This window comes from Artibeus jamaicensis, unplaced genomic scaffold, assembly GCF_021234435.1.
Source record: "Artibeus jamaicensis isolate MK-2021 breed Jamaican fruit bat unplaced genomic scaffold, CSHL_Jam_final scaffold_474, whole genome shotgun sequence".
Lineage (NCBI taxonomy): Eukaryota > Metazoa > Chordata > Mammalia > Chiroptera > Phyllostomidae > Artibeus > Artibeus jamaicensis.
The window spans coordinates 3963897-3991853 of record NW_026522046.1 but is presented as its reverse complement, the minus strand read 5'-3'; the positions used below and the strand labels follow the sequence as shown (position 1 = coordinate 3991853).

At 43.2% G+C, this 27957-nt stretch overlaps 2 protein-coding genes across 17 annotated transcripts in view; one reads left to right on the top strand and one right to left on the bottom strand.

Moving 5' to 3' along the window:
- Nucleotides 1-274: 274 nt before the first annotated feature.
- Nucleotides 275-27957, bottom strand: LOC119039094 (uncharacterized). 12 transcript variants are annotated; one of them, XM_053657815.1, is made up of 6 exons: nucleotides 25804-26525; nucleotides 12895-13009; nucleotides 11811-11918; nucleotides 7838-7866; nucleotides 4678-4807; nucleotides 275-3481 (listed from the first exon to the last, which is right to left on the bottom strand). In XM_053657815.1, the coding sequence occupies exon 6, from the start codon at nucleotides 3308-3310 to the stop codon at nucleotides 2408-2410; it is 903 nt and encodes a 300-aa protein (XP_053513790.1). In that variant the 5' UTR covers nucleotides 3311-3481; nucleotides 4678-4807; nucleotides 7838-7866; nucleotides 11811-11918; nucleotides 12895-13009; nucleotides 25804-26525; the 3' UTR covers nucleotides 275-2407. The 12 variants fall into 12 exon arrangements, with proteins under 12 accessions (XP_053513790.1, XP_053513794.1, XP_053513788.1 ...); XM_053657819.1 differs by having other exon boundaries at nucleotides 4678-4772; XM_053657813.1 differs by lacking the exons at nucleotides 11811-11918; nucleotides 25804-26525 and adding an exon at nucleotides 27729-27957 and having other exon boundaries at nucleotides 4678-5245.
- The window catches only part of ST6GAL1 (ST6 beta-galactoside alpha-2,6-sialyltransferase 1), a 129904-nt gene continuing 128740 nt past the window's right edge, over nucleotides 26794-27957 (top strand). For 4 of the 5 annotated variants that reach the window (XM_053657808.1, XM_053657804.1, XM_053657809.1 and 1 more), the window contains exon 1: nucleotides 26794-26882. The gene's annotated coding sequence lies outside the window, so the exon portion shown is untranslated. Of the gene's footprint in view, nucleotides 26883-27390; nucleotides 27478-27957 lie in introns of those variants that run through there. The other variant, XM_053657805.1, reaches the window with a different exon arrangement.

The following is a 27957-nucleotide window of genomic DNA, read 5'->3' as shown; positions in this document are numbered from 1 at the left end:
CTTCCTTCATAATGTAATTACCCCATGTTTTGCCAAGTGTAAAGTGCACCTTTTGCCCACATTTTTGAGGGAAAAATAAGGGTGTGCATTATACATGGGTAGTACTAATTCCATATCTATGTAAGTTTTTAATTCTTTTTTTAATGCTTATGCATTAAAAGTGTAACCCTAGAAAGCAATAATGACAGTCCATTTACAAAATAATGCCTGCAATAAACACTAGAATTCCTTTATAATACAAAAAAAAACAAGTATATAAATACAAACAGATAAAACATTGGATTGAAAAATTAAAATGAAAGATTTTTTCCCTTAAAGTTTGTGCCAAAAATGTGTGTGCACATTATATGCAGCAAAGTACGGTGTTTCCCTAAAGCACTGTCTTTGAACACAATCACTTTGGGGATTAGAAGGGATTAGAATTTTAATATATGAATTCTAAGAGGACACAAACATTCAGGCCCCATCATTTACCAGCTGGCAGCAGCAAGACTTGAATCAGATAGTCTGGCTCCAAAGCCATTCTGGGCTTGCCTTCTTCCTCCCCACTGTCCTCTGAGCACTTGAAAATCCTATCCTCTGATCCTCTGGCCTTCTTGGAGGGTCTTGTTCTATTGCTCATACTTCTCTTTTCTGAATTTTGAATGTCTGCTCTCCTCGGGCCTTCTTCCCACCCGTCGTGTCAATATTCCTCTTCTCACTTCTGCCCAAACACAGGCTGGTTACTTCGGAGTCACACTCGTCTGCTGTCTCCATGCCTGCTCTTCCTCTGCATTGCTTTCAGCCATTGATAGCTTTATAGGATTTGCCGCTATTGACCCTTTCCTTGTTGAAAATTCTGCCTTACTTTGTTTCTGAGTCGTCCCTCTCTGTGAGGTTTCTCTTCTCCCTGGACACTCTTTTTCTGACTCATAGATTGGTTTCAAACGGACTTTCTTGCTCTGCCTTAATGTTGGTGTAACCGTGGTCTTCATCCTGAGAGCTCTTCTCGGGACAGTTCTCTCCCTTTGTAATAGTGTTCTTTCCTGGGCCTTCAATTACTGTAGCTGTGTGTATTCAGAAACATGTACTTACTAAAAATTAAAACGGTTTGGAAATATTTATTCAAAAAACAGTACACCCGTCACATAGTAACATAAATATTTTTATGGAAATAATTCCACTTTTAAAACAATAAATTAATGAGAAGAATTGCATTGTTTTTACATTTTGCAAATCTCTTTAATGTCTGGCTTAATAGGAGACAGCTGGACAATCACATCTGCCTCTGCAGTCAGTTTTTTTCAATATATTATTTTGGCTGAAGTATTTGGAAAAAATCGAGCTTCGCACTGATAATATGTTAGAAAAGGGAGAGGATTTTTTACAGCTTTTTCGCATAATTATGTGTTGTTTTCTTTGATACCACTCTACAAGACACAAGTATTAGTTTCCTAAAGGTTAGAGGCAACTGAAATCTTATAGTGAACAATTAATACTCTCTTATATGAAAATCTTTTGGACTATTCTACAATTTGAATGGATCGTTTATCCATGTATTTTTTGTAAAATTACATACTAGGTGTTTGGAAATATTGGTCCACTGAGTTATTGCCGCAGCCCGCTGCGGCAAGGGTGGTCGTGAGGCTGAGCGAGGGACTGAAATAAAGGAGAGGACCAAATGCTCTGCTGGCATAAGGCAAGTTTATTGCGCAGTCTTCTGGCTTATATACAATCTTGGATACAAAGGAGAACAAAGGAGAAGCCTTCTGGCACGTAGCTCACTTCCTTGACCTACAAAGTTTATCTCTTCCCTTAGAGTCCGGACGTTCCCAAGCTAACATACTTTCTTGGTACATGATGCACAGGCCAAAGATATGAGTTGATGGGAGAAGCGGCTAGTTTCTCAAGGGGTCAGAGAACTGTTATAACCCAAGATAGCTCCGAGGCCGGAAACCAGGCCCAGTCACCACACCCGCAGTGCTAGACCCTATCCTCGACCCCTCACACAGGCCTCTTGGGCTCCAACATCTCCCCCTTTTTTACTTTATATAATATAGTGGAATTTTGTTTTGGTCATATCCAATTTCTGCCGCTTCAGGTTGACATATAAGCTGTTCATTTGGCTTACAAACACGCTCAGAGACAAAAATCACAAACTAGACATAGAAACACAGACACTGACATAGCCATAACAAACAAAGACTGACGCCGGCACAGACATAGTTTCTCTTCTTACACAAGCGAACCTAATTTCTTCTCATACAGGCGAACCGCGGTTCTCACGCATCCAAACCAAAAGTGACCTAGTCATTACTCCCGAGGGCGTCCCCTCCTTTGGGAGCCCCTGGGTGGACTTCTGGCAACGTCTCGCCTTACCACCTCAGGGTCAAACAGTCTAGACTTCAAATGCAAAAGAGGATCCTCGTTACTTATGTTTGCTCGAGCAGCTCACATTCAAGGAGGAATTAAGACAATTGGTTAAAATGCAATCATGACAGGTTAGATTATACATGGTATTCTGAGCAAGCTGTAAATTCCCTGCGATAAACGCGAAGGGGTCAGGTACACAAGCTATGACAGATACATTTTTCTGGGTTCCGTCTACGGAGATAGCGTCTTGTGTTCCTATATGCATCCAAACTACTTGTCTCTTGGCTACGGTGATATATTGGAGGGAGGCGACAGCCTTCCAAAGCATAGTCTGATAGGTCCGATTATTCTTTGTCCATATTCCATATAGAAGGTTTATGGGCCTGTAGGTCCCTTCTCGGTAATCACTCCAGTCACAAATCCCTTGATCACAAACGGTATGGTTGAGATGACAAATTCTCCATGCCGGGCCCCACTGGCTCTGAGAGGGCGTTCTCTGCTTGCATACCGGGATGTCAGGAGGAGGGGACCCCTGGCCAATAGTAGTGGTGCTCACATTTCTATGAAGATAAAGCATGTCCACACCCCAATGAGGTCCATCAGTGAAATTACCATCCCAATCAGCATACCTGGAGATAAGAGTACAATTTCTTGGGGTCGAAGAAAAGCAAATGGGTTGAGTAGTTGACAAGCCGGTATAATTATACTTAGCTGACACGGGCAAGATATGCCCGGAAGATGGCGGGCCTAAGACCTGGGTATTGTTCACATAAACAGGCACAAAATCATTGTCCTCCCAAGTAACTGGATGCAGGACGGGAGGATTGGGAAGAAAGGCCCAATATTCTTCAGCCTTCACTTGAGTTTTCAGTATCCACAGGAGGCTCAAGATCAGCGCTAACTGCTGGAGTCTCTTCTGGGCTCTCCGGGGATGGGTACTCCGGTTCCTCAGTAACATGACCGCGCTCGGGGTGAGCGCTCGAGCAGAGGCAGGATTGGAATCTCCGTTAAGCAAAGTAAAAAGAGGCTTAAGGTCGCCGGTGGTAAGTTTCAAAGATGGGCGTATCCAGTTGATTTCTCCTAGTAGGGTCTGAAAATCATGCAAAGTCTGCAGGTGCGAAGTATCAATCTGCAATTTTTGAGGCGAAAAAGTTAGGGGCTTAAGTTGGTATCCAAGATAGGAGTAAGGGTAAGCATTTTGGATCTTATCAGCTGCTATTTGCAGACCGAAAACGGCTAAGTCTTGTTTCATCCTGGAAAATGCTAAAATCAAGAGGTCATGATTGGAATGCGCTAGCAAGATATCATTCATATAATGAATGACTAAAACCGAGGGGAACTTATCTCTTGTTCCCTGAATAGCTTGTTGCACAAACTTTTGACACAAGGTAGGACTATTAGCCATACCCTGAGGTAAAACTTTCCATTGAAATCTTAACATTGGTTCCCGAAGGTTAGTGGAGGGAACACTAAAAGCAAATCGCTGACAATCAGAAGAGAACAGTGGAATAGTATAAAAACAGTCTTTTAAGTCAATCACAATCTTATAAGTAGATGGAGGGATGGCAGCAGGAGATGGAAGTCCAGGCTGCAACGCACCCATGAGGAACATGGAAGCATTTACTCTCCTCAAATCCTGAAGGAGCCTCCACTTTCCTGACTTCTTTTTGATAACAAATATAGGAGAATTCCATGGTGACGTGGAAGGTTCAATATGTCTGGCAGCAAGCTGCTCCTGCACCAGCTTTCTAGCTGCCTCTCATGTTATTCCAAGCCTGCGAGCAACTTCAGACCTAGCTTGTCGCTCACAGCTCTCGTGATATTCAGCAAGCCATAGCAAATAATCACCCCCAGTTAACACTGCCTTACACATAGTTTTCCAATCTTGTGGGGGAAGAGCAAGGCTCGCGATAGTTTCCATGGTAGCAATGGTGAAGGGGGGCGTAGCCCCATATTGGGCACAGGCTAATTTTAACTCCTTCAAGGTCTTGTAAGGAATAGGCTCATAATCTCGCCACTGTTGGCCCTGATCATTCTGCCTCTGAAGGACAGGGAAAATCTGTCTCTCGGGGGAGAAACCATCTATTGACTCCCCAATCTTCCTCCAAGTATTAATATTAATCGTTCCCTCTATAGGAAACCAAGGACATACTTGTTGGACAAAATCCACAAAACGATGGATTTGCCCCTTAGAGGTTGTGACACCTCGTCCCCTTAATAGGGTGCACAATACTTGTTCAAACAACTCCCTTTCGGAAGAGTGGGAATTCCCCATTATTATGCTCTCCTGCACCGCTCCCTGCTACTTTTTTACTTTTAACTTACCGGGCCCCCGTAGCAGCGGTCCTCTCGGGATCTCAAATCCTCACGATTCTGGACTCTTCAGGTCCCTGTTCTGGGCGCCACTCTGCCGCAGCCCGCTGCAGAAAGGGTGGTCGTGAGGCTGAGCGAGGGACTGAAATAAAGGAGAGGACCAAATGCTCTGCTGGCATAAGGCAAGTTTATTGCGCAGTCTTCTGGCTTATATACAATCTTGGATACAAAGGAGAACAAAGGAGAAGCCTTCTGGCATGTAGCTCACTTCCTTGACCTACAAAGTTTATCTCTTCCCTTAGAGTCCGGACGTTCCCAAGCTAACATACTTTCTTGGTACATGATGCACAGGCCAAAGATATGAGTTGATGGGAGAAGCGGCTAGTTTCTCAAGGGGTCAGAGAACTGTTATAACCCAAGATAGCTCCGAGGCCGGAAACCAGGCCCAGTCACCACACCCGCAGTGCTAGACCCTATCCTCGACCCCTCACAGGCCTCTTGGGCTCCAACAAGTTATACCCATTTTTCAAACATCGACGCACTTCCTTCCACCATCAAACAATCACATTGGGCAGGGCTGCTGCAACAAAGCAACACAAACAAAAGTTTATTGACTTAAAAAACCAGAAATTTATTCTCTCCTTTTTAGAGGCGAGCTGTCCGGAATGAAAGTGTTTGTTGGTAAGGCTCGTTCCTTCCCGAGGCACCGAAGGAGAGTGTGTTCCGTGCCTGTGTCCCAGCTTTCGGAGGTCGCCACTAATCCTTGACATTTCTTAGTTTGTGGCTTCATTGCTTCAGTCTCTGCCTCCTTCTGCACGTGGCCTCCTTTCCTGTGTGTGCCTGTGACCACTTACTCAAATCTCTCTTTACATAAGGAGTGTGAACTCCTCTTATGTTGGTTATATCTGCAAAGTCCCAATTTCAAAATAAGGTCACGTTCATTGGTACCAAGAATTAGGACTTCAATATGTTTTTGGAGGGACACAATTTAATCCATAGCAACTTACTCCTCAGAAAAATATTTAAGAACTGGGAAGCTGTTAACATTCATAGTGGGGGGAACAAGTTTCCAACATTTGAATTTTTGCCTGAAAACTCACATGTTGTCATCAGCAACAAATACAATAAATAACAAAGACTATGAGAAAAACAAAGAGCTGTTGTTTTCCTTGAAGTGGCAGGTTCACTTTGTTCATTTTTAAGAAAATGTGTCCCAAAGTTACAACTTTGAACGACCTTAGTTTATCATTTGAACGACTAAGGTTGTATGAACGACCTTAGTTTATCATTTTTTAGGCAAAAATGGAGTTCCATGAAAAAAGCACTTTTTTGATACATTGTATTTCTCTGTATAAAAGAAGTACTTTATGTGGTTCTTCCTCTTGCTGACAGACACTGAGTACTGCTGCCCACCACCCATAGGCAAATTCCAGGGGCAAATGTTTGGTGGAAATGAAAGAGTATTTTATTGAAAAGCTACACAATTTGGGAAGAATAGCAGGCTTCTGCCTCAGAACCTGTCCGCTCTAGAGCAACCATAGAAAAAGCCCTCTACCCTCTGCCAGACCAGTTCAAGGCTGTGCCTGGAGTTCCTTATCCTATTTAAAACACCATCCTTTGGGAAACCATAGGCGGCCTCTGGGCAATCATCCAAGCTGATCCTCAAGGAAGGGAAAAAGGCTGAATCTTTGCCTTCCCTCAGTTTAACTCTCCCAGCCCATAATTCCTTGTGCTCCTGAACTGTCCAGCTTCCCAGCCAATCTATTCTTTTTCAGGCTAGACTGGCAACTCTGCACCTCCCCCTGCAACCATGTTCTAGAAGGGAGTAGGAGGGTTTTTTCCTCTGTCAGTCACCCTCCTCAGCCTTGCCTAGGCTCTGTGCAAAGTCTCCTCCTGCCATGTTTCCGCCCAGGGCTAGGGAGATCTGTTGCCTGCAGTGCTAGCTTGTTTATTGTTGCCTTGGGCAACCTCCTCCTATGACCCCTCCCCTCTCCTCCCATCACCATACCAATTTCATTACATCGTACAGAGTATGAAAAATGGGTGTATTCAGAGGTCAATATTTAATGAAAATAGTATTTTTATTGCTTCATTAAGAATATTCTAAAGATGAATTGACATATTTTTCTGTGAGGGCATAGTGAAAGCAAGATTATTAGTGGATGGTCATGCTAAAAATACCAGCAGATTCACCCATCATTGCTTTTTATTATTAATTGAAGTTTACCACAGAGAAAATGCCTTAATATGAATATGAAAATAGTTTTGAATATTACTGACTTAATTTTATTATTAAAATAGTTTTGACTTTGCAGCCCCCTTGAAAGGGCTTTAGGGACTTGTCGTGTTCTGTGAACCGCACTTTGAGAACCACAGTCCCAGAAAGCTCTCCACTGACTCTGCCTCTGCCTTGGGGCCCATCAGGTCTTAGGAGGACTACTGCAATAACCATAATGAGTTCTCTGTCTCTGAAGTCATCTCTTCCAACCAGTCCTCCACACAACAGCCAGTGAGCTCTCAGAAAGGCATGTATCATTTACGGCCATAATACCTTGAATGTGCCTGATCTCATCTGATCTCTGAAGCTAATCAGGGTTGAGTCTGGTTAGTACTTGGATGGGAGAAAGGCATTGGTTACGGGGACACTCCCCTTCTTTAAACCCTTCAGTGGCTTCCCATTGAATTTAAAGCCCAAACTCTTTAGCATGGCATAGCATGGCATAGCATGGCATGGCATGGCATGGGGGGTCATCTCTGATCTAATCATGACTTACCTTTCCCATTTCTTCTCAAGCTACACTTCCACATGTCACTTTCCAGCTGCAGCAGTTATTTTAATCCATCACGCAGCTCCCCTGCCTGGAATGCTCTGCTATCTTCACCTCTTACCTGGCAAAGTTTGACTGTTTAAAACTCAGCACCCATCACCTCTTTCAGGAAGTCTTCCTTAACTACCTTTTTGGATTAGCAGCTTTTTCTCCTCTGTTTTCATGGTATCACATACTTATTCCATCGCTGCATTTCTAATAATGTACCATAGTAGCAGTGAATAATAACAATTACCATGATTATAACCACAAACATTTATTTACTAGTTATTATTTGCTAGACATGGTGTCAAGCACATTCAATGTACCATAATTTCTATCATACATTAATTTCTATTACTTACACTAAGACTTCACCTTCTTCAACACCAGGCTGCAGAAAGTAAGACAACAATGGGTTCAGTGTATGGTTCTGAAAGTATAGGAGATAAGAGTCTACATCTTAGCTTCAAGCTAAGTGAACTTAAAAAAGTTTCACAAAAATCTTTTTTTTACTAGGGTGATAAATATTATTCAGAAAAGTACAAGGACAAAAGCAATAAATGACTTTCAAGTCTCACCATTCTGAAGTAAAATTATTTGTGAGGATGATTATAGATTATCCCAAGTAGATCCATGTGTTAAAATAATACATGAAAAATAAAAAATTAAAAGAACAGAATTATTCCATATTCTATTGTTTAAAAGAAAAAATAAACCACAACAATTAGAAACTAGTGAAATGACTGAAATTCAGATGTTTCTTCACCACAAGAGGTATATTGAGATATTAGCAGTTCCTGTAAATCCCTCCAAGGCCTGTGCCCAGCGGGCTGTGTACTGACCCACAGAGGTACTTTGCTTGGCTGCACACAGTTTATTTAAAGAAATAGAAGCTGAATGCCTTGGCCGGGGAGGGGTGAACACACTAATTTGCAAGATGTCTCCTCACCTCTTACTGTCTTCTTCTGGTCATTTCACACGCTCACTGAGCCGTGGAAAAGGGTGGGGGTGAAGTACATGAGCTGGGGAGACTGGCCGTTTGGGTTTGAACTCTGATTCTATGACTTGCTAGCTTTGGGGCTTTGGGGTAGTTTAAAGGCTTTGTGTTTCATTTCCTCTTTCATAAAATGGGGCTAAATATATACTGTACTTTATGGGGTTATTGACAAGATAAAACAAACTAATATGTGTAAAGAGCTTAAAGCAGTGAGCATATAGCAAACATGCAATAAATGTTTGCTGTTAGTGCTTCCTACCTGGCTCCTGTGTAAGGTTATAGGAAACAACAACAAAAAAGGATATAAAAACCATCATGAGGTGGAGTTACTATGCTTTCAAAAACATCATATTTTAATTTTTGATACCACCAACTGATGGCCTATTAGAAAATATGAGACAGCTGTGTTCCACTTATTCCCAATGCCTTCTCCCCTCCTACCATTTCACAGTTGTTGGTCAGTATTATTTCTTTCTAAAGGTTATGGTAGTTACAGTCCATTATGCTCCCATCACTTCCCCTGTTATTTAACTTTGCTCTGATATTTACGTAGATTTGATGGGCACCACTGGTGTTTTTTCCTCTCAGAGTTTTTGAGCTTTTTATTCTGATTCAACTCTTGATCAGGTAGAGCTTATTTTTCCAAGAAGGGCTCATGCATGCGGGCTGAATATCTTGAGTTCTTGCATATTTGAGAATGTCTGCCTTTTGCATTTATACTTAAATGACATTTTAATGAAATGTAATAGTTGGGGGACAGTTTTTCTTTCCCTTAAAACTTTGTAGACATTGCTCAACTGTCCTCTGCCACTAAACAGTACAGTGGAAAATCTGATATTTAATTTTTTATCCTTCAACTTATGTTAATAAGCATATGTATAAATCTCATTTTTCTATCAATAGTATTGAAAAAAACACTGCATAGTTTTGATTAAAAAGATGAATTCTTACATTTTGGAGAAATTTTCCTCTATTACATTTCTAAACAGTTTCTCTACTTTTTGAAATTCTTCACTTCCTGGACTTCAATAATTCTTGTAAGAGTGCCTTTGTCATCTATTATTTAATTGTTTTAAATTTCAAGTCCTTTCCCTCAATATCCACTAAGATCATCTCAAGCCTTCTGTCCATAGAAATAATTTGATGATGTTCAGCTGCATTTATTCTGTTAGTTGTTTATTTTTTCTGTCATTTGTTAAATCTGAAGATGAATTTTGCTAAGTACTTTGTCTGTTTAGCACTTTAATCTCTTTTTTCTTTAAGAAAAATCACATGCTGTTATTTTATCCTTTTGTTTTTGTTTTCTTATTTATTAAAGTTATATCCTTTATTAGAATATGTATGCTTACAGAGGGATGCATTCATAGTGAGTGTTCTGTCCCTTGATTTGGGCTTTTTTCCAGACTGAATTGTTTTGTTTTGTTTTTTCTCTCTCCGTATAGAGTGCTTTCATAGCTTCTGATCTGTTTCTCCTTTTTTAGCCTGTGATGAACATGGGTTGTTGATTTTGATACTGAGCGTGGTGACTTCCCGTTGAAGCTCTTTCTGTCTTATCCAAAACTCAGCTGCCTTTCCATCGGAGCTATAATGTGAGGGCGTTGAATTGCTCCTGTTTCCTCTTCTAGAGTTTCAAGGGATGGGGGGGGGGCGAGCTACATGCAGCTCTTGCTGGCAGACCTGGCACCTCTGCTTTTCTGAGGTCCCATTAAAATGCCCAGTTCCAGGTCCCATGCCACCCAGCTGGGTGTGAATGCCACTCCTGTGGGCTTGCTTCAACCTAGCACAGTGATCTGGGAACAGCCCTTCACGGTCGTGATTGCAGGCAGGAGCTTCTGCTCCAAAATGGTTTCTCTTGACTTTTCTTCAAGCTGCTTTTTTACCGTCTCAGTCATATCCTCTCCAAACTGGAGCAGGGGGTGGAGCAATTTATTAAAATTATCAGGGCTTTTCCATTTCATCTGTTTTCTTCTATGCTGTTTCTGGGGAAGTTAAGTATGGGATTATGAAAGGAGCAGAACTCCTCTCAGACAACTTCTTTTCGCCATTTGTGGTATAAGGTTCAACCTGTTTTCTTGTTACTGTCAGTGAATTTCTAAAAATGCCTTTACTTTGTCTTTGTTTTGGAAGGATAGTTTCAATTTATATGGGTTCTTGGTTGCAAAGTGTTTCTTGTTTTTTCCCCGCAGCACTTTCAAGCTGTTCCATTATCTTCTGGTCCCTGTAGTTTCTCATCAGAATTCAGCAGTAATTTCAATGGCTCTTCCACTGTGTGGCAGACCATTTTTTTCCTCTGGCTGCTTCCAAAAATTTCTCCTTATTGAAGTTTCCAACAGTTTGACTATGATACACCTATATGTGTCTTTATTTACACTTATGCTGCTTGGGGTTCCCTGAACTTCTTAAATCCACACATTTTTGTCTTTCAACATATTGAGAAAATTTAAGCCATTGTTTCTTCAAATATGTTTATGGCCTTATTTTTTCTTTTTTCCACTTTTAGAATTTAAATTATATGTATGTAGACATTATTTTTTGTATTATTCCACAGGTCTCAGAGACTCTGCTTATATATTTCAATTTTTTTAATGTTCTTCAGATTGGAACATTTCTATTGATCTATCTGTAAGTCCTTTGACTCTTTTTTGGTCAAGTCCTTCCAGAGTATTTCAAATTTCAAATATTTTTCAGTTCTAGAATTTCTACTGGTTCTTTTAAAATAGAGTTTCTATTTCTTATTTAAAATTTCCTGCCTTTTATTCATTTCCCTTGACTTTATTGAGCATAGTTCTGAGAGCTGCTTGGCAACTCTTATCATCTGCTCATTTCAACAGCAGGGGCAGTCTCAGCTGGTTGTTTTTTCCCTTAAGCCTGGACTATGTATGTTCTTTGTATGAATATTATGTATCTGCTGTTATAGAGATTCTAGGTCCTATTCTAGCCCTCTCAGAGTGTTAATGTTTCATTTTTCCAAGCAAATAAACTTAGATGGATCCAAATTGCAAAACTCTTCCTTTTGGGGAGCAGATCAACTCTCAGCTCAATTCCTCTATCTTTAATTTAGCTTGGTTTCTTTGAATCTGCCTTTATGTGGTGTTGTTCAGGATCAGACAGAAGCTTGATCAGAGTTTATACACAGAATTTGAGCCTCTTTCTCTTTTTGGATCACTCCTTTCTAATATTTCTCCTCCCCCTTTACTTTCCAGTACACTCTGTCCTCTTGTTCTTTAGGCCAAAAGACTATGGATTTTGTATCAGAGTTTTAGCCTCCTCACAAGGTGCTGCTCTCAGCCTGTCCCCTGGCAAAGACTAGGAAAATAGGTAACTCGTCCCTTACTTACCATAACATTCTTATAAGAACTGACTCTCTCCAGTCTCTCTGTTTGCGTTTACATCCTCATGCCTTCAGGTTGTTTTTCTTGTATTTTGTCTAGAGTTGTAGCTGCTATCTGTGGGAGAGCAGGTAAGCTGGTAGGTGTTTATTTGTCCTTACCCAAAGTAGAAATTGCTGGTAATTTTTTTTGCTTTTTTTAATTGCTATTTTGTTTTTATTTTTGCTGTTCATTGTATGAAATGTTGGGGGGGGGAGAGATTCTTTAATTTAGTGTTACATTGCCACCTTTACCCAAAGAAGTTATCTTGTGCAAATGTCTTATCCTTCTTGAGCCTCAGATTTATAATATGTAAAATGGGGCAGAGAACTCCCGTCTTTGTGGAGTTCTCAGTAAATGTTAAATGGGATAGTGAAGATAAAGCTTTTTAGCTCAGCACTTGGCAGTTAATAAGATTATTACCGTTATCTTTGGTGTCAGTATCTCATTCCTGTAGTAAAGCCTGGTATATAGTGGGAGACAAATAACGATTGTTGAATAAATGAATTAGATGCATGAAAATGGATCAGGAGGAGAATGGGAGTGAAAATGATGGAATTATAGGAAAACCAAGGAGGTATGTCAAGATTGGCATTTTCCCTGGACCTGCCCTTACAGCAAAAATGCAGGCCTGTGGCCAGGTAGCTCTTCCCTCTAGCCAGGCTTCAATTGGCAAGGTGCTCCTCTAACGGGGGTGATGATTCATTATGCAAGCTGCAGCTTGAGGCCAAGCGTTCAGAACCAGGTGAAGAGTCCCCATATCCTCCTTTTTAAACTTTTCAGGAGGCACAAGGGAATTTTGGGGGACTCTGAAGCTTGAGGGGAACTTGCCTGGATTGTGACCATTGGAGGAAATGCGTGAAAACGGCATTTGTTTGGAGGAGTATCAGAGACCAAATGAAGAGGCTCGGAGACGGAGCTAGGCTCCTCGTTGTCCAGACCTGACAAGCATGTCAACGCCTTGCCTTTAGGGAGGACTTACTCCTTTTACTGGAGTGCCAAAGTGCCAATCCTCAATAGGCAGTTACATGTTCCAAAATCATACGGTGCTTACCAGGGCAAGGGGTCAGGAGTCCAGGCTCTAGCCACGGCAGCGCCTCTGCTCACAGCGCCTGGCAGCCACTCCGAGGGGATGGCAGTGTGCACCAGGGCCTAGGCTAGGGACTCTTCTTCACTCGAGAAAAATATAAGACTTTAAAAACATTACTAATTAAACTGTATGCCTAAAAATAGTGAAAATGGCAAATGTTACTACAATTAAAAACAAAGTAATAAAGTAATACCTGTCCATTGTAGACAATTTGAAAAATTAAGAAAGATTTAAAGAAACAGAATTATCCATATTCTCTCCTTCTAATAACTTTGGAATTTCTTTTCTTTCTTTTTATACACAAATGGATTTTTTACTTAGTCGATATTACACTGTCTATAATGTGGGGGGGGTGGTTGTAATTTATTATAATCTGAACATGTTCGTCTTCAAGTATTGTTTGAAAATATCATTTTCATGGATTCAAAGTAATTCATTTTATGGATTCATCAAATTGTGTTTCATTGTTTCAGTGACCATTTAGACAAAATATTTCCCGTATTTTACAGGAAAAAATAACACTTCAATACACACCTTCAATTGTAAGTCTTTGTCTAATAGATCTTATGAAAGTGTAAACATTTTTTTTCTTCCCCTTTTGTCCTACTCAGACCTTAAGCTTATTAAACACCTGGCTCAGGTTGAGCCTCTGCTTGAAAACCTTCCCTGATTGTTTTTTCCTTTATGTCCCTTGCTCTAGGGGACATAGTAGGAGAGGGGAGGGAATTTTAGAGGAAAAGAAGAAGGGTTTGCAGGAACAATTATAAAGGACACCTGGACAATAATGGGGGCGGGGTTGGAAATGGGAGGGAAGTGGGGAGGGCTGGGGGTTGGGCTGGGGTCAGGTGAAAAGGCGGAAAACTGTATTTGAACAACAATAAAAAAAAAGAAAGAAAAGAAAACCTTCCCTGAGCACATCAGTCTGCAAAAGCCCCTTTCTTCTCTGACTCCAACTGCATTCATTTGTTCATTCATTCATTTATCAAGTATCATTTAATGGCATATCATTGTGTTTCATTGTTTCAGTGGCTATTTAGACAAAATATTTCCCATATTTTACAGGAAAAAATAACACTTCAATACACACCTTCAAATGTAAGTCTTTGTCTAATAGATCTTATGAAAGTGTAAACATTTTCCATATGTCTGTGTATATGTTCATCAAATATTAATTTCTTCTCTAATGATGTGATTGCTTATATAATAATTATGGCTAAAGTCTACTGAGTTCTTACTCTGTGCTGGCACTTTTAAAAGTACTTCATATAGATTATCTCATTTCATCATTACAATGTTGTCCATGGGACAACCTATGGGAAAGTGAGGCACAGAGAGATTAAGTAACTTGCCCAAGGTTGCTCAGCTATTCCTTAGGGGATCTGGGATTCAATCACAGTCACTGTGACTCCAGAGTCCATTAATTGCATGAACAATTATATGTGTTAATTTAGCCTCAGCTGAACTGTTCTAGGGACTGGAGATGGATCATTGAACAAAGCAAGTATACCTCCCAGACTATGGAGCTTACTTAGAGCCTGGGTGTTCCACTCGGCTCTGGATCACACTGATCTTCAGCTGTTTCCTCACAGCTGGATGTGGACAACTCTTGCTTCTCTATCCTGTGAACTCTGGCAGATCTGGAGCCCTGTCTCCTTTTGCCCTGTACTCCCAAGGAGCACATAGCTAGTGCTCAAGGTTAATCAGTAATGCCTTTAAACTGATGGGGGGGGGCGAGGTAGCAGAAAGAGATCCGAGCACCTGGAGACCAGGTTTTACTTTGGACTCTATCAATGTGCAGCACAGGGGAGGTTTCTCTACCATCCTGGTGATTGTTTCTTCAAGGGGTAATGAGATAATCTTTGACATCCTATGAGTATGGTAAGATCTTGCAGTACTATAGGTTTTTCTCACATGGTAATGAGCAACCACTAGTACAAGACCCTCCTGTGGCCCTCAGCTGTCTGACCGAGTCCAAGGCCTATAATTTCAGGGTTAAATATGAGAAAGTTGTTTTCATTTTGCTTCTTTTTTGATATGCTCAGATGTAAGCAGGGATCTTTCAGAAGCTAAAAAGCAGTACTAATGTTCTCATGGACATGTGTCTATTTCATAAATTCGGTGTCTTAGTTCAGTCTGCTATAACAAAATGCCATACATTGGGTGGCTCGTAAAGAACAGAAATTTATTCATAACAGTCTGGAGGCTGAGAAGTCCACAGTCAAGTCACCAGGAGATTCAGTGTCTGGTGAGGACCCGTTTCCTGGTTCACAGGGCACCGTGTTTTCCCTGTTTTTTTATGTGGTGCTTAAGGGGGCAGGGAAGCTTTCTCAGGAAGCTTTCACAAGGCTCCACCCTCATGACCTAATCACCTCTCAACCACTCTACCTCATAATACCTTGGGCATTGGGTTTGCAGCACTAAAGTACTCAGGGCGGGGACATAAAATTTAATCTGTAATAGTGGGTGATCACAGTTACAATGTTTACCTTTTCAGTGAGATTAAAAGAAGAATGAGAGAAAAAGAAGGAGGCTTCTTATGCAATGTCATAAGCATTTGTGGTTTTTTCTGAATTGGTCCTAGGGTTTGAAATGTTAGTCGTCCACCAACTTTTGATCAGGTTCACATCTGATAGTTACCATCATTTCGAGGCAGGTTAGTAAGAAGCTAGGAAAATTCCCTGACAAGAGTGATGAGAAAACTGAGACACTAGTTGTACAAATGGCCAAGCAATTAGCTAGATAATGAATCACAAGACCTTATCTTTCCTAAGCCAGGGCACCCAGGAGCAGATGGTTTAAATCTATCCTCCCCAACCAAAGATATCCCCTAGTCAGGGGAACAGATAATAGAGACCCAATTAGTGCCAGACTAACCCAAGAACAGATAAAATCAGGGTACTAGATTTTAAAACCCTATTTGAACAAGGGAAGAACAGATAAAATCAGGGTACTAGATAAAAACAAACCTATTTGAACAAGGGAAATACAAGATAGAGGTAAAACTGACCAGAGAACGATCCCTGACCCCACTGTATACTGATTTGGACATAGCAGTATATTTAGATACACCTGGGAAGCTGAGGAATATTCTGTTGAGACCGCTCCTAAAATTCTTGCTTATAGAAAACAGATAAAACCCCTCAAGACAAGGGATGACAGTATGTGCTCTCCCTTGAGCATGCCCGTGGCCCCCTTGCCCCAGGCACGTACTTTCGATTTTTTCTCCTGAACTCTAAAGACTCAGAGGAGACTTGCAACCAGCGGAGCAGTGGGCAGTGGCAGCTAGTCCCAGGCTCCCCCTCAAATCCTGTCTGCCAGGGCCTCCTTTTGCCTCACTCTTCTTGGAGCTGGAGCAGTTCTGCCTTGGCTCAATGCTGTTTCTGTGATCTTGCTCCTTCTCTCCTAAGCCCTTCCTTTCCCTCACTGTTCCAAACAGTAAAAAATTAACTCTCACTTTCACCTGGACTCGAGTCTTAAAATCTTTCTTGCATGGGTCAAGAACCCCCACATCCCAAACCATACTTGCACATACCTGCCTTGGCTTAGTCCCTTTCCAGTGACAGTTTCAGTACCTATCTGATGTCTGGCACTATATGCAATAGAATTAAAGCTGATCTTTATTGTGATCCTTAAAGCACTATAGTAAGCTCGTTTCATAAACTCAGAGGAGTTTAGGGTCTTGCTCAAGTCACTGGCTAGTGAAAAGCAAGGCAGAGATCAAACTCCATTTTGCTTTGCCCCAAACTCTGCCCTACCACACAGAATTAGCGACTGTCTCATTAGTTATTTAGGGAATGGAGACACCCATCACAGAGGTATATCCTCCTTGCAGTTTTATTAAAGACCTTGGAGGGGATCAGAGAGGAAAATGTCAACTAATAGGAGTAAGTCTATTTCCAGGCCATGAATGAGTCTGCACTTCCCTACCCCTGTGATCCTGGGTCCAAATTTGGGGAATGGCTAAGTGAGGAGAAAAGATTCTGAACTGATTCAATTCACATCTCTAAATTTTTGTCCTCATGTATGAATTTATTTATATAAAACAAAGGGTGTTTCTATGAAATACCTAACATACTTATCTGAAATGACACCAAATGTCATTTAGTTATAAATTTAATGAATGAAAAAAAATTAAGGTCCAGAAAATTCTGCAGGACTCTTCAAGACTTTAGAGAAGGAAGAGATCATCTTGGCTGGACTTGTGGCTTCCCGGAGAAGGTTGGGGTTGAACTAGTCCTCAGAGGGGAGGTATGTTCACATAAAGAGAGTGAGAGGATGGAGGGCATTTCAGAATTTAAAAAAATGTATAAGCCCTGGCTGGTGTAGCTCAGTGGATTGAGCGCGGGCCTGTGAACCAGACAATCGCGGTTCAATTCCCAGTCAGGGTACATGCCAGGGTTGCAGGCCGGTTCCCTGCAGGCCAGTTCCCAGCAGGGGATGCACGAAAGGCAACCATACATTGATGTTTCTCTCCCTCTCTCCTTCCCTTCCCCTCTAAAGATAAATAAATAAAATCTTTAAAAAATGTATAAGCAGTTCTAGTGGCAGAAATAATGAGGAGATGAGTCAGGTGGACCTTACGTTACTTTGCCTCCAAGGCAAAACTGATGACCATAGTGGTGAGAGTCGCTTTGAAGTCATACACACGTTAGTTCACTCCCCAGCGCTGCCAATTACCAGGCGCCCAGCATTTGGCCAGTTATTTCAACTTCTTAAGCCTCAGTTATCTAGTTCCCGAATGTGGCTAGTGATGCGCACTGCACTGGGTCTTCGTGATGATTAACTACCCCATAGTTCAGGTCCTGCTTCAGTAATTTGAGGAAGTCATTATTATTTATTACATCATTCTGGAATATCCAGACCTTAATCTTGCTCTATTTCACCGCTGTAATCAATAACTGAGAATTATGATTCAGTCCAGCTCAGGAGATCTAAGAAGCAGTAAGGCTACACCTCACCCTCTGTGCCAAAAGCACTAGCGTGAAGGAAATGCCTTATCAGCGGTCCAGCTCCACACAAAGCTGCCTCAGACAGGTGGCTTCCTTCTTTGCAGCAACAACAATAGCATTCCACAGGCTGCTGGTCATTCTCCACAATCTCCATTTATTGCTTTATATATTTTCCTGCAGCCCTTTGAAGATACATGCTGAAAACTGAGCCTAATAATCCCTGACCACTGTGAAAAGTCAGAAAATAATAAGCAGGTCCTGATTCCTCTCAGGGGCCTCATTATGCGAGACTGGCCCATGGCAGTAACTGGGTTTTTTTCCCCCTCAAATCTTCATTTTTCTCTATATTTCCTTGCTGCCCTGTGGCCCCTTCATTATTAGGTTTACAAGTGAGTCAGAAGATGTGGGCTCTACTCCAAACTCTGCCACTTATTTTCAAGGTGAGCTTTGTCAGAGTGTTTGAGTCTCTAGGCCTCAGTTGATTTATCTGTAAAAACAGATCAGTTGAAGGGTGTATAGGAAAGTGCCTTGGCAGTCTTCTAAAGCAGTAACATATATTAAGTGGGTAGGTTAAAGTCAAGCAAGTGCCCTATGACCTTTCTTTCTTAATTCAATCATCTGATGAGTCCCAGATTCTGCAAATACAAATCCTTCCTGTGAGGTTCACTCTGAATGGGAACTTATGACCTTAGCACCTATTTGGGGCAAGGAAATGAGTTTCCTACTATCCACCCTTCTTGTAAGTTTGAGAAAGGCCTCCCAGAGGAACTGGTCAGAAAGATGTGATAAGTGATGCCTATTGCTCCCTTAAATGGTACCCCAAGGTGATTTGATGCAACCCTTTTTTGTACAATGACATACATTTCATACCAGCACCTGTACTCCCTAACTCCAAACCCTCAAGTCAATCTTGTGCCTCGGTGGGCCTGCCCTTGTGTTCCTGCCTTCTAGATGGAATCATTCTGAGGCCTTTTGGTGGTCTGAGCCATTTAGGTTAGAGAGGGTGCAGGCTGTTATTTTAAGCCACTTGTTCACTAATTGAACTGGATGTTCGAGTGCTTTATGATAATCACCAAGGAAGGATAAAAGGAATAATGCCGCATCATTCAGGGCCTACGCACTGCATGGAACCTTGTCAGTGCTCCTCAAATGCCAATCCAATTGCCCTTATACTTAGACCTTAGCAGAGCTGGTGACAGGTTAATTCAAATCACCAATCTCCTTACCAGCTCCTGGTAGGAGAATGCTGTAGCTCTATACTCAGGTCTCTCATGGGAAGCTACCAAAGTTTTGTGTTGTACCATATACAAAGAGGGATTGGAAAACTGAAGTAGCTTTCCAGGAAATATTTGAACTTCAGGAACTGTCCAAGTATTGGGGAAAAGTGGCCTTTTTGAAACGTTATTGCCCAGCTGTTTGTGGTCGATTAACTCTTGGTGATGCTAGCTAACAAGAAAGTGGCTGAGTCTGCAGCCATGTCTCAGCTATCTACAGCTCATACTCCTCTGGCAAAGGGTTCCTCATTATAGGCAGTACAAGGAGAGAAGGCTCCCCTGGTAGTAGAGTACTCCATGCTCAGGCATGGTTAGTGGATTTTTACCCTTTGGAAAAACTTCTCTGGAATAGCCTTAAAAGTAACATAGTGATTTGTCTGCAAATCCTGCAGATCATCAACATTTCCTGGGGAGTATGTTAGCAATTACAGGTAGTCAGGGTCAGACCCTGGAACATACGGGCTGGGAGGGGAGCAATAGAAGTTGTATTTTAAATAATGGCTGGTGTGACTCAGTGGACTGAACACTGGTCTTCGGACCAAAGGGTTGCCAGTTTGATTCCCAGTCAGGGCACCTGCCTGGATTGTGAGCAAGGTTTCCAATAGGGGGCGTGTGAGAGGCAACCATACACTGATGTTTCTCTCCCTTTCTCCTTCTCTTGCCCTCTTTCTAAAAATAAATCAATAAAATCTTAAAAATAAAAAAATAATAATTTCTGCAGGTGATTCTAAAGGTGAGCCAGATTTGTAAACAACTTGTTTAGTCCAGCTGACCTATGTCATGAAGTAGTAAAGGGGACCTGCCTTGGCTGACGTCTGCAAGCTCGATGATGAAAGTTGGGAGTAGAATTCAGGCCTGGTGATTCCTAGATTAGTGCAATGTGTGTTGTGTGGCTTTCCTCATAAAACATCAGCTGTCTTTGGGGAGAGATGTGTAAAATACATGTGGATGAAGCACAGTCAACAGTGACAGGACCCTTTGGATGTGTAAGTCACCAGACTCTGACACCGGCCATTAACTTCCTGTAATTAATCAAATGCCTTGGTCAAGAATCCAGCTTTACCACTTGTTAATTATGACTTGTGTGACCCTGGTTAAGTTACTTACCTCTTAGTTTCCTTGTCTATAAACTATGAAGTATAAAATTAATAGTATCTACTTTAGTAAGGGATCAATGACAGAATATTTGAAAAGTGATGTAGTGCCTGGCACAAGACAAGTGTTCAGTAATGGTTTGCTATTGTTGGTTGAGCATTTACTATGTGGCAGATGCTATCGAAGAGCTCACTAGATGACATCACTAATGTTCACACATTTCTGTGAAGCAGGCATTCTTGATCAAGCCTTCCTGATGAAGAGAGAAGGGAGGACTCACTGAGCTTGTGGGGGACTCACCTTCCGCTGTATCAGTCATTTGATATTAGGCATTTTGTAACCTCCATTCACATAGGTGATATGTAGAACTATGTCATGGTGAAAATATCCTCCTGGAGGTAAAGTCTGGGAATTTTTTGGAAATCTTACTGAAGCCCCTTGAGAGTGGGGCCTGTGCCTTGTGCATCATGCTGTCTTCTCTTTGTGCTGGTGCTCCCTGCGAAGCACCAAAACAAAACTTTCTTGACCTTAATGTTTTTCAAATAGAATTAAAGATCATCTCTTCAAGTTCATCATATGCCTCCCCCCCAAGGAACATTTTCCTCTGGGGTTGTTCATTCTGAATTTCTTAATTCATAACACCTTATCTTGGCATTTAGATCCCTTCACAGATTTTCATCCCCTTTTCCTTCCCTCCTGTGCAGTGAATGGTTTATCGAAGGACTATTTATACTAGTGGAAAAATAAAAAAACAAACTTACTGTCCAGCTGCAGGAGAATGATTGAATAACATATAATGCACCCATATATTGCTAATAGCTATTGCATCATGCCATGTAGTGTTCTAAGCAGTTTTCATGCAATTACCCCTTTTAATTGTTAGAACCACTTTATGATATAGATACTACTGTTCTCATTTTGCAGATAAGGAAAAAGAACCATAGAAGTTCATTAATTTGTCCAAGGTCACATAGCTAGGAGGTAGCAGAGTAAGGACTCAAACCCAGCTTGATTCCAAAGTCAGTTCTCTCAGCCACTAAACTATCTTCCCGAGAGCAGACAAATGGTACAATATACACACTAGTACCTAGCCTATGAGTATTTCCCTTGCATCTAATAAGGACTGAAGTGAATAAATACATATACATTGAAAATGCTTAGAATATACTCTAAATGGAGGAAAAAAGCAGAATATGTGTATACATTATGATCTCACCTATGAAAACTTCTAGGAAAATACACAGGACATGACAAAGAAAATAACCCAAAGGTGAATTCTGTGGCCAGAATTTTTCACCTTGCTTCTTCATACTAGTCTGACTTTCCTAAATTTCCTAAAGCAAACTCTATCAGTAAAATCAGGGAGGAAATTATTAAAAATTGATTTTTAAAAACATGAGAATGTATAGAAGAAGCAGGTTTAGGACAAATCACCAACTGGTATCAGACACTGGTTTGTTTGTTTGTTTTTGTTCAAAAAACATTTGTTAATTTCAAAGGCGTTTCATTGATCAATAGCCTCTCTTGCACAAAGCCTGACCATTACTGCAGGTTACTCAGATGGTCATTCTCAGGTCATGACTACACATCAGGCAGCTTCCCTTCTGTTCCGATAGATGTCTCTTGAGAGAAACAAATTTCCTGGATCTTTTTAAGAGAATTTATTATAAGCATCTTTGATTCCTCAGAGTCCCTTTGCTACTGTACTTCCTGCCATTCATGGTGCAGCTGGTCTCCTGGGCAGAGATTACCAGTCCTGCCTGCAGGCAGCAGGCAGCAGTTTTGGCAGCTGCAGCCTGTGAAATGTCACAGAAAGTTTGATGGGCTTGTCCAACCCTTTTTGCAGCCCTGGGGCCAGGTGTGGTACAAAGGAAAGAGGCCTCCACTTTAACACACAGCCCAACACTCACTAATGGACTTTAAGCAACTCATTTACCCCCGAGCCTCAGGGTTCTCTTCTGTCAATGGGGATGATAAAGAACCTTAACTACCTCAGAGGTTATTGTGAGTCTGAAGAGGACTGCAGCGAAATAATGCATATGCAAACCATTTACAAGTATAAACATTTATATTCCTGTGAGTTGTCTTTATTTGTGGCTTCTCACTTTCTCACATTCTTTGGAGTAACTGAGAGAAGCTAATTAAAAGTAATCGGAATTATATTAATTAACATTAAAATTAAGGAGCCTGTCTAGAGGGGAAGAATTTTGATGGGACAGGTTAGAGGAATACTATGGGAGACTGAGGGACGTTGAGGAGGGAGGTGCAGGAATGTGAGAAGGTGACTGTCAGGAGCACAGCTTTGCAGAAAGAAAGGCTGTAAGTCCTGCTCTTGATGTTTGATGTAATACCATTTTGTTTCTGCAAGAAACCTTCAGTAAAGACTTCTCTTATTTTTTCATGTTCTTAGAGTGAGGTTTTTAGCGACCCTCCCCCTTCCCCTATGCATTAATCTCATGCTAAGATTGGCCTTAAGGCAAGAACAGGAGAGCGGAAGGTGACTTAAGTGTACTAGGGTTCTAGATTGATATCTCCTCTGTTAGTGAGGACTGAATGAGAACATGCACATAGGTTGTCTTCCATATAGTAGCTGTTCAGTACACAGTGATTATTATTATCATAAACCAGGAGATATTTTGCTACAACATAAGTGATTTGATAATGGGGACTTGGTTTTTCCATGTATGTCCTAGGACAGGGCTGGATGCTGAAGTAGATTGGGCGAAGGGCAGTCCAACCATACCTTGTGCTGTTAAGGGGCACATATGAGATCATGGCCACTCAATTTGGAGGTTTGCATTCCCAGACAATAAGAACCTCAAGTCAAAGGTGAATAGTCAAGCAATTTATTAAGCAAGAGCAAAGAGAAAGCAAGATTCAAGAGCATGTATCACCAGACAGGAAATCACCAACACCCGAACAGACACTGGGGAATCCTGGACACAGCGGCCCTTGGTGTTCCTCTGGAAAAAGTTCTGAGGGAGGGGTTCCCGAGTCTCACTTTGGGGGCTCTGCTTAAATATGTTTTAGACAAAAGTGGCTACTTGCCAAGGGGCCTTTGTGACTTGACTGACCAACCATTCCCTCTGGGAGAATACCCAATTCTTCCCCAAGGGCATGATCAGTGTGTACAGGTACTAAGTTAAAAATTAGTTGTGCTTAGTCTTCCGTGGAGAAGGGCCACTTCTCCCCAGGAGACAGTGCACCTATATTTCATTCTCACAATAACGGTCATGGCTCGGGCACAACACAGAGAGGATTCTTAATATTTCTTTAACTCATCACACCTGTGCCCACATAATAGGTCCATTTCTCTCCTATCCTTATCACACTATGCTGATACCTTACACTGAGGTCTCGAAACCACCAGGCCACTGCTTGCTGTACTAGGGGCTGTGTTGCTGCCATTTCCATTATTTGTGACTGTGGTCCTCCCTTGAGTCCTGTGTCTAGTGTTAAACCTCTGCCTTCCAGTATCCTTTCCTGTTACCACTCCATTCTTCATAGGCCCCTCTGTGCAGGGGCAGCAGGAGCAGTCCTGGGTGCTTCAATTAGATAAGCTGTTACTCTGTTCTTATTTTCTGACTTAGGTTCTATAGACTTAGCTGTTTCTAGGCATCTATCCTTGAAGCTGGCAGCACTGAGACTCAAGGCAAGGGGTGAACACAGACCACAGAGCAGTTCCTGTAACCTGAAGCACACCCTCATGTTGGGTCCTAGGTGCTGAGAGTGTGCAAAGGAGAACTGGAAAGACTGAGGGCTGGGATGAGCATTGATAGTGGAGTAAGGAAGAAGAGTTTGAGAGGACATGTTTACTGCCCGAACCTCCCTTTTCTTTCCTACAAGACTTTAATAACACCTCATCCGTTACAAGAGTGCTATGAAAAAATGGTTTGCAAGTAGATTGTTGTAAATTTACATTATTAAGTTGGGCCATTATTAATTTGTATTAGCCAGTAAATTGCCTAAAACGATGATAGAGAAATGCATTACCTAAAATATCATTCATGGGCAAAAACTGAGGTCATGGGGGGGGGGCGGGGAAAGTAGGTATCTGTGCTTCCTAAGGGGGAAAAAAACTGTCAAAGAAAGGGTCTGAGGGACAAAGGATGTGTAAGCCTCAAAAATAGGCTGGGAAGGACAGGACTGTCCCCCAGCTAATGGTTCAGGTTCCTGCCTCTCACTTATAGATCAAACAGCCCCAACTAACAGGAAGACAACCTTGACACAGCAGCATGGAAGAGCCCCGCAGCTGCTCTCCTCCTGGAAGCTTGCCAGGGGCACCCCCAACTTGCCTGCTCTTCTGTCTCAGAGCTCCAGGAACTTCTTGAGCTTATTACATCCTTTGTGATCACCTCAATTCTGCAAATCAAGAATCCGGAGTGAGACATTTCTCTTGCTTTCTGCATAATTTGTTTGGAGTTCTGATAGGAACAGCTCTGGAGTGAGGACTCAACAACATTCTAAAAAAAGCTGCTCTGTTTCTTGTTCTTGGTTCCTAAGTAGCGATGCCACAAAAGTGATACCTGAAAAGGAAATGATTAAGGCTTTAATAATGGGGAAGAGGGTTCCAATTCTAGGCCTTCCATTTCCAAGGTGACTTCAGTTTTTTCAACTATACAATGGGGCTGGGGCCACCACCTATTTTATGATGAGGAGAGATGATATACAATAATTAGCAGAGTGCTTTGGATTTCCCAAATGGTAGGCATTATTTGGATACCCCTTTCCACTTCCTCTGTCATTGCCAAAGCCCCAATTATATCTCCACAGATGGTAGTTTCCAAGGTGGGCTCTGCTCTCCATGCTTTCAGTCTGTGTTCCTGCTGTTTATTTTTCAGTATGCTGACAAAGAAACTGGTGTAAAATACAAAGATGCATGTATGATCCTGCACAAAATATGTTAACAGCTTTCTATTTTCTCAGAATAAAGTCTAAAATCTCCCAGAAAGTCTTCTGAGTTTGTTTGCTTCCCCTCAGTCACACACTTTTTACTTACTGTTATGACTACCTTCTGTGTGCCAGATACTAAGCTAAGTGCTTCACAGAGATAATTTCACACAATCCTGGAAACAGCACTGCCATTAAAGAGAGGCTCAGAGAGGCTGAGGAACTCACAGCAACACACAGCTAGTTGGTCACAGAGGTTTCAATTCACTCTGCAGGGCATCCTCTCCAGCTGCTCTTTATATAGAGCAGTAAAGCTTGCCCTGCAGCTGGGAAGGGCCAGCAGAGACAAACGTAGGGGTCAGGATCTGGGGAGGGATGAAGTAGTGTTTGGAAGAAGGGTATCGGGATAAGATGAGGAGGCTAACTTCCCTTTCCCGGGTTGGCGGTGGGGAGAGGGCCATCTCGATTTGGAGAGTTCTGAGAGGCCTGGGCTTCCAGCGCTCGCAGAGTGGGTATCCCACCTCGTAAGCCCAGAAGAAGACTAGTTACCTTCTACTTTCCTGTCTCTCTCGCCACACCCCCTTCCCTCCAAGCTCAGAGCCAGTGGCCAAGAGGGCGCTCTAGAAGCATTCGGGAGAAGATTATTACCCCAGGTAGCCACATACTTTCTGTCCAAGCGGTGGGTTAAGCAGCTTTCGTCCCCGCTGTAGGGCGGTTTTCTGTCTTAGGAAGCGGCCTGGGCCCACCAAGGATGGCGGCTAGGAGACCCGCGGCGCTTGCTCAACCTGCAGTTTCCTTTCGCCTTCCTCCAGCAGCCCCAGACGCGCTCCCTTCCTTGCAGACCTGCCTACCTGTGGCCGCTGGCGCACCAGCCTGCGGTCACCCCGGGGAGGAAGTCTCACTTTGCGTAGGGATTTGTCCACACGCTTTGTTTTCTGTATCTGCGGCGTTTGAGAGCACAGAGTACATGTGACGCCCGATGTTAGGAGGTTCTTGCCTAATCCTGAGAAACAGATTTTGTTGCTTCATATTCTACATAAGAAGAATTCTAGGCTTAGAGAATTTAAGTGACTTGCTCACTCACGCACTGTAGCTCAGCCAGTATTACAATCCTCCTTCTTTAGGAGGAAAAAGAGGAGTGTGCTGGCTGGATCCAACCCTGGGGACCTGGAGATAGAGCTAGCGTTTGGGGGTCCTTGCTTCTCAGCGTCATCACTACCCCTGGTTCAGGTCTGCCCTCCCCCGGGGAGGCAGAGTCCCAGCATCACTCGGCATCTTAACCAGGCACCCCTAATCCTGGAGCCTGCTCACTAACGACCTCCGCAGGGCCTGACCGTTTTGGGGCTTCGGGGGGCGGGGGGCAGGGGGGGGGCCCGCTCAGTCCTCCTGACTATTTGCATAACGGAGACCGCTTGCTTCCCCGCCCCTCCACCACGTTCCCTTCCCCTTCTTTCCCAGTCCCTTCCACCCTTCATCCCCGGTCTCCCGCCCCTCCCCAGCAGATCCTACCCCCTTCGGGAACTCCGGCGTGGTGCTGTCAGCTCTGGGGCTCTCCTGCCCCCCCTCCTTGGACAAAGTCGTGAGGCACCTGGGGGAGGGGAGCCCTGAGCTGGGCCGGCCGAAGAAGACGTCTGGGGCTCTGCCCAGCCCTAACAAAGGGAGCCAGCTGCCGGCTGGCTGGGGTGTTGAGCTGGCGGAGCAGCCGCAGCCTCCACGAGGCCTCCACGAGGCCAGAGCACAGCAAGTGAGTAGGGGTGACGTGGGCCTTAGCGCAGCCTGGGGGGCCTCCCCCCACCCGGAGGAGTGCTGCGGAAGGAGTGACGCGTTGGGGCGTAGGAGGGGAAGGGATCGGCCGTCCCCAGGCGCGCCTAAGGCACACAGAATTGGTGTCCAAAGCCGCCTTAGCCACCTTCGCTGCGGGCTGGCCACCTTTTGGCTGGCGGTGTCAGTGTTTTTGTACTGGTCCAGGGGCCTCCCTGGTTTCTCCCCAGCTGCACGATCCTGAGGACCCACAACAAACCCACGTGCGCTTTGCCATCAGGAACCCTGCTTTCTCCACAGCACCGTCAGTAAGGAAGGGTGGCACGCCTAGCAGCGCCCAGGTTCCTTCAGATCCCGCATGCTGGGTTCACAGACAAGGAAACCGAGCACCCTGCCCCCGCGGCGGGGGGTGGGGACACAGGCACCATAACAAACGCACGTGCGCCCAGCCCTGGGCTCCCCGAGCACTGCAAACCCTTAGGAGCCGCCCTGCGGAACCGGCCATTGTCTCAGCTTCGGGGTAGGGAGCAGCGCGGGGGGCGCCACTTGCTGGAGGAGGTCGACAGAGACATTAAAAGGTACCACCTGGGCATCAGACCTAACTGCCAGACTTAAAAAGGGAAGAGAGAAATAAGAAAGCAGCTACGAAAAGATTATCGCAGGTCGAATCTGTCCCCGGCGGTGGTGTATTACTTGATGTGATCAGGACAACCCTTCACTTCCACCTCACGGAGGTTTCTTAGCGATGGGGGTTGAATTAAGGGTCTACGGGTAGCCCTCCAAAACTCCAACAACAACAACAACAACAACAACACAAAACCCAAACCACCTTGCCTGGCACACCGCTGTCCCTGCGCTCTGGTGGGAGGTCGTGAGCGCCTCTGTAGCCAGCCAGCAGAAAGAACGGTCCAATTCAAATAGCGCCCAGCACAGTCTTGGGTTTCGTATGCGCTGTGCTGTGTAGGTCCCTGCGTCTAGCCTGCCCCGTGTCATTGGCCCCTTTTGTCTTTATGCATTTTTACTAGCAAGGCCAGCTGAGGCCTCCTGTTCTCTGTGGG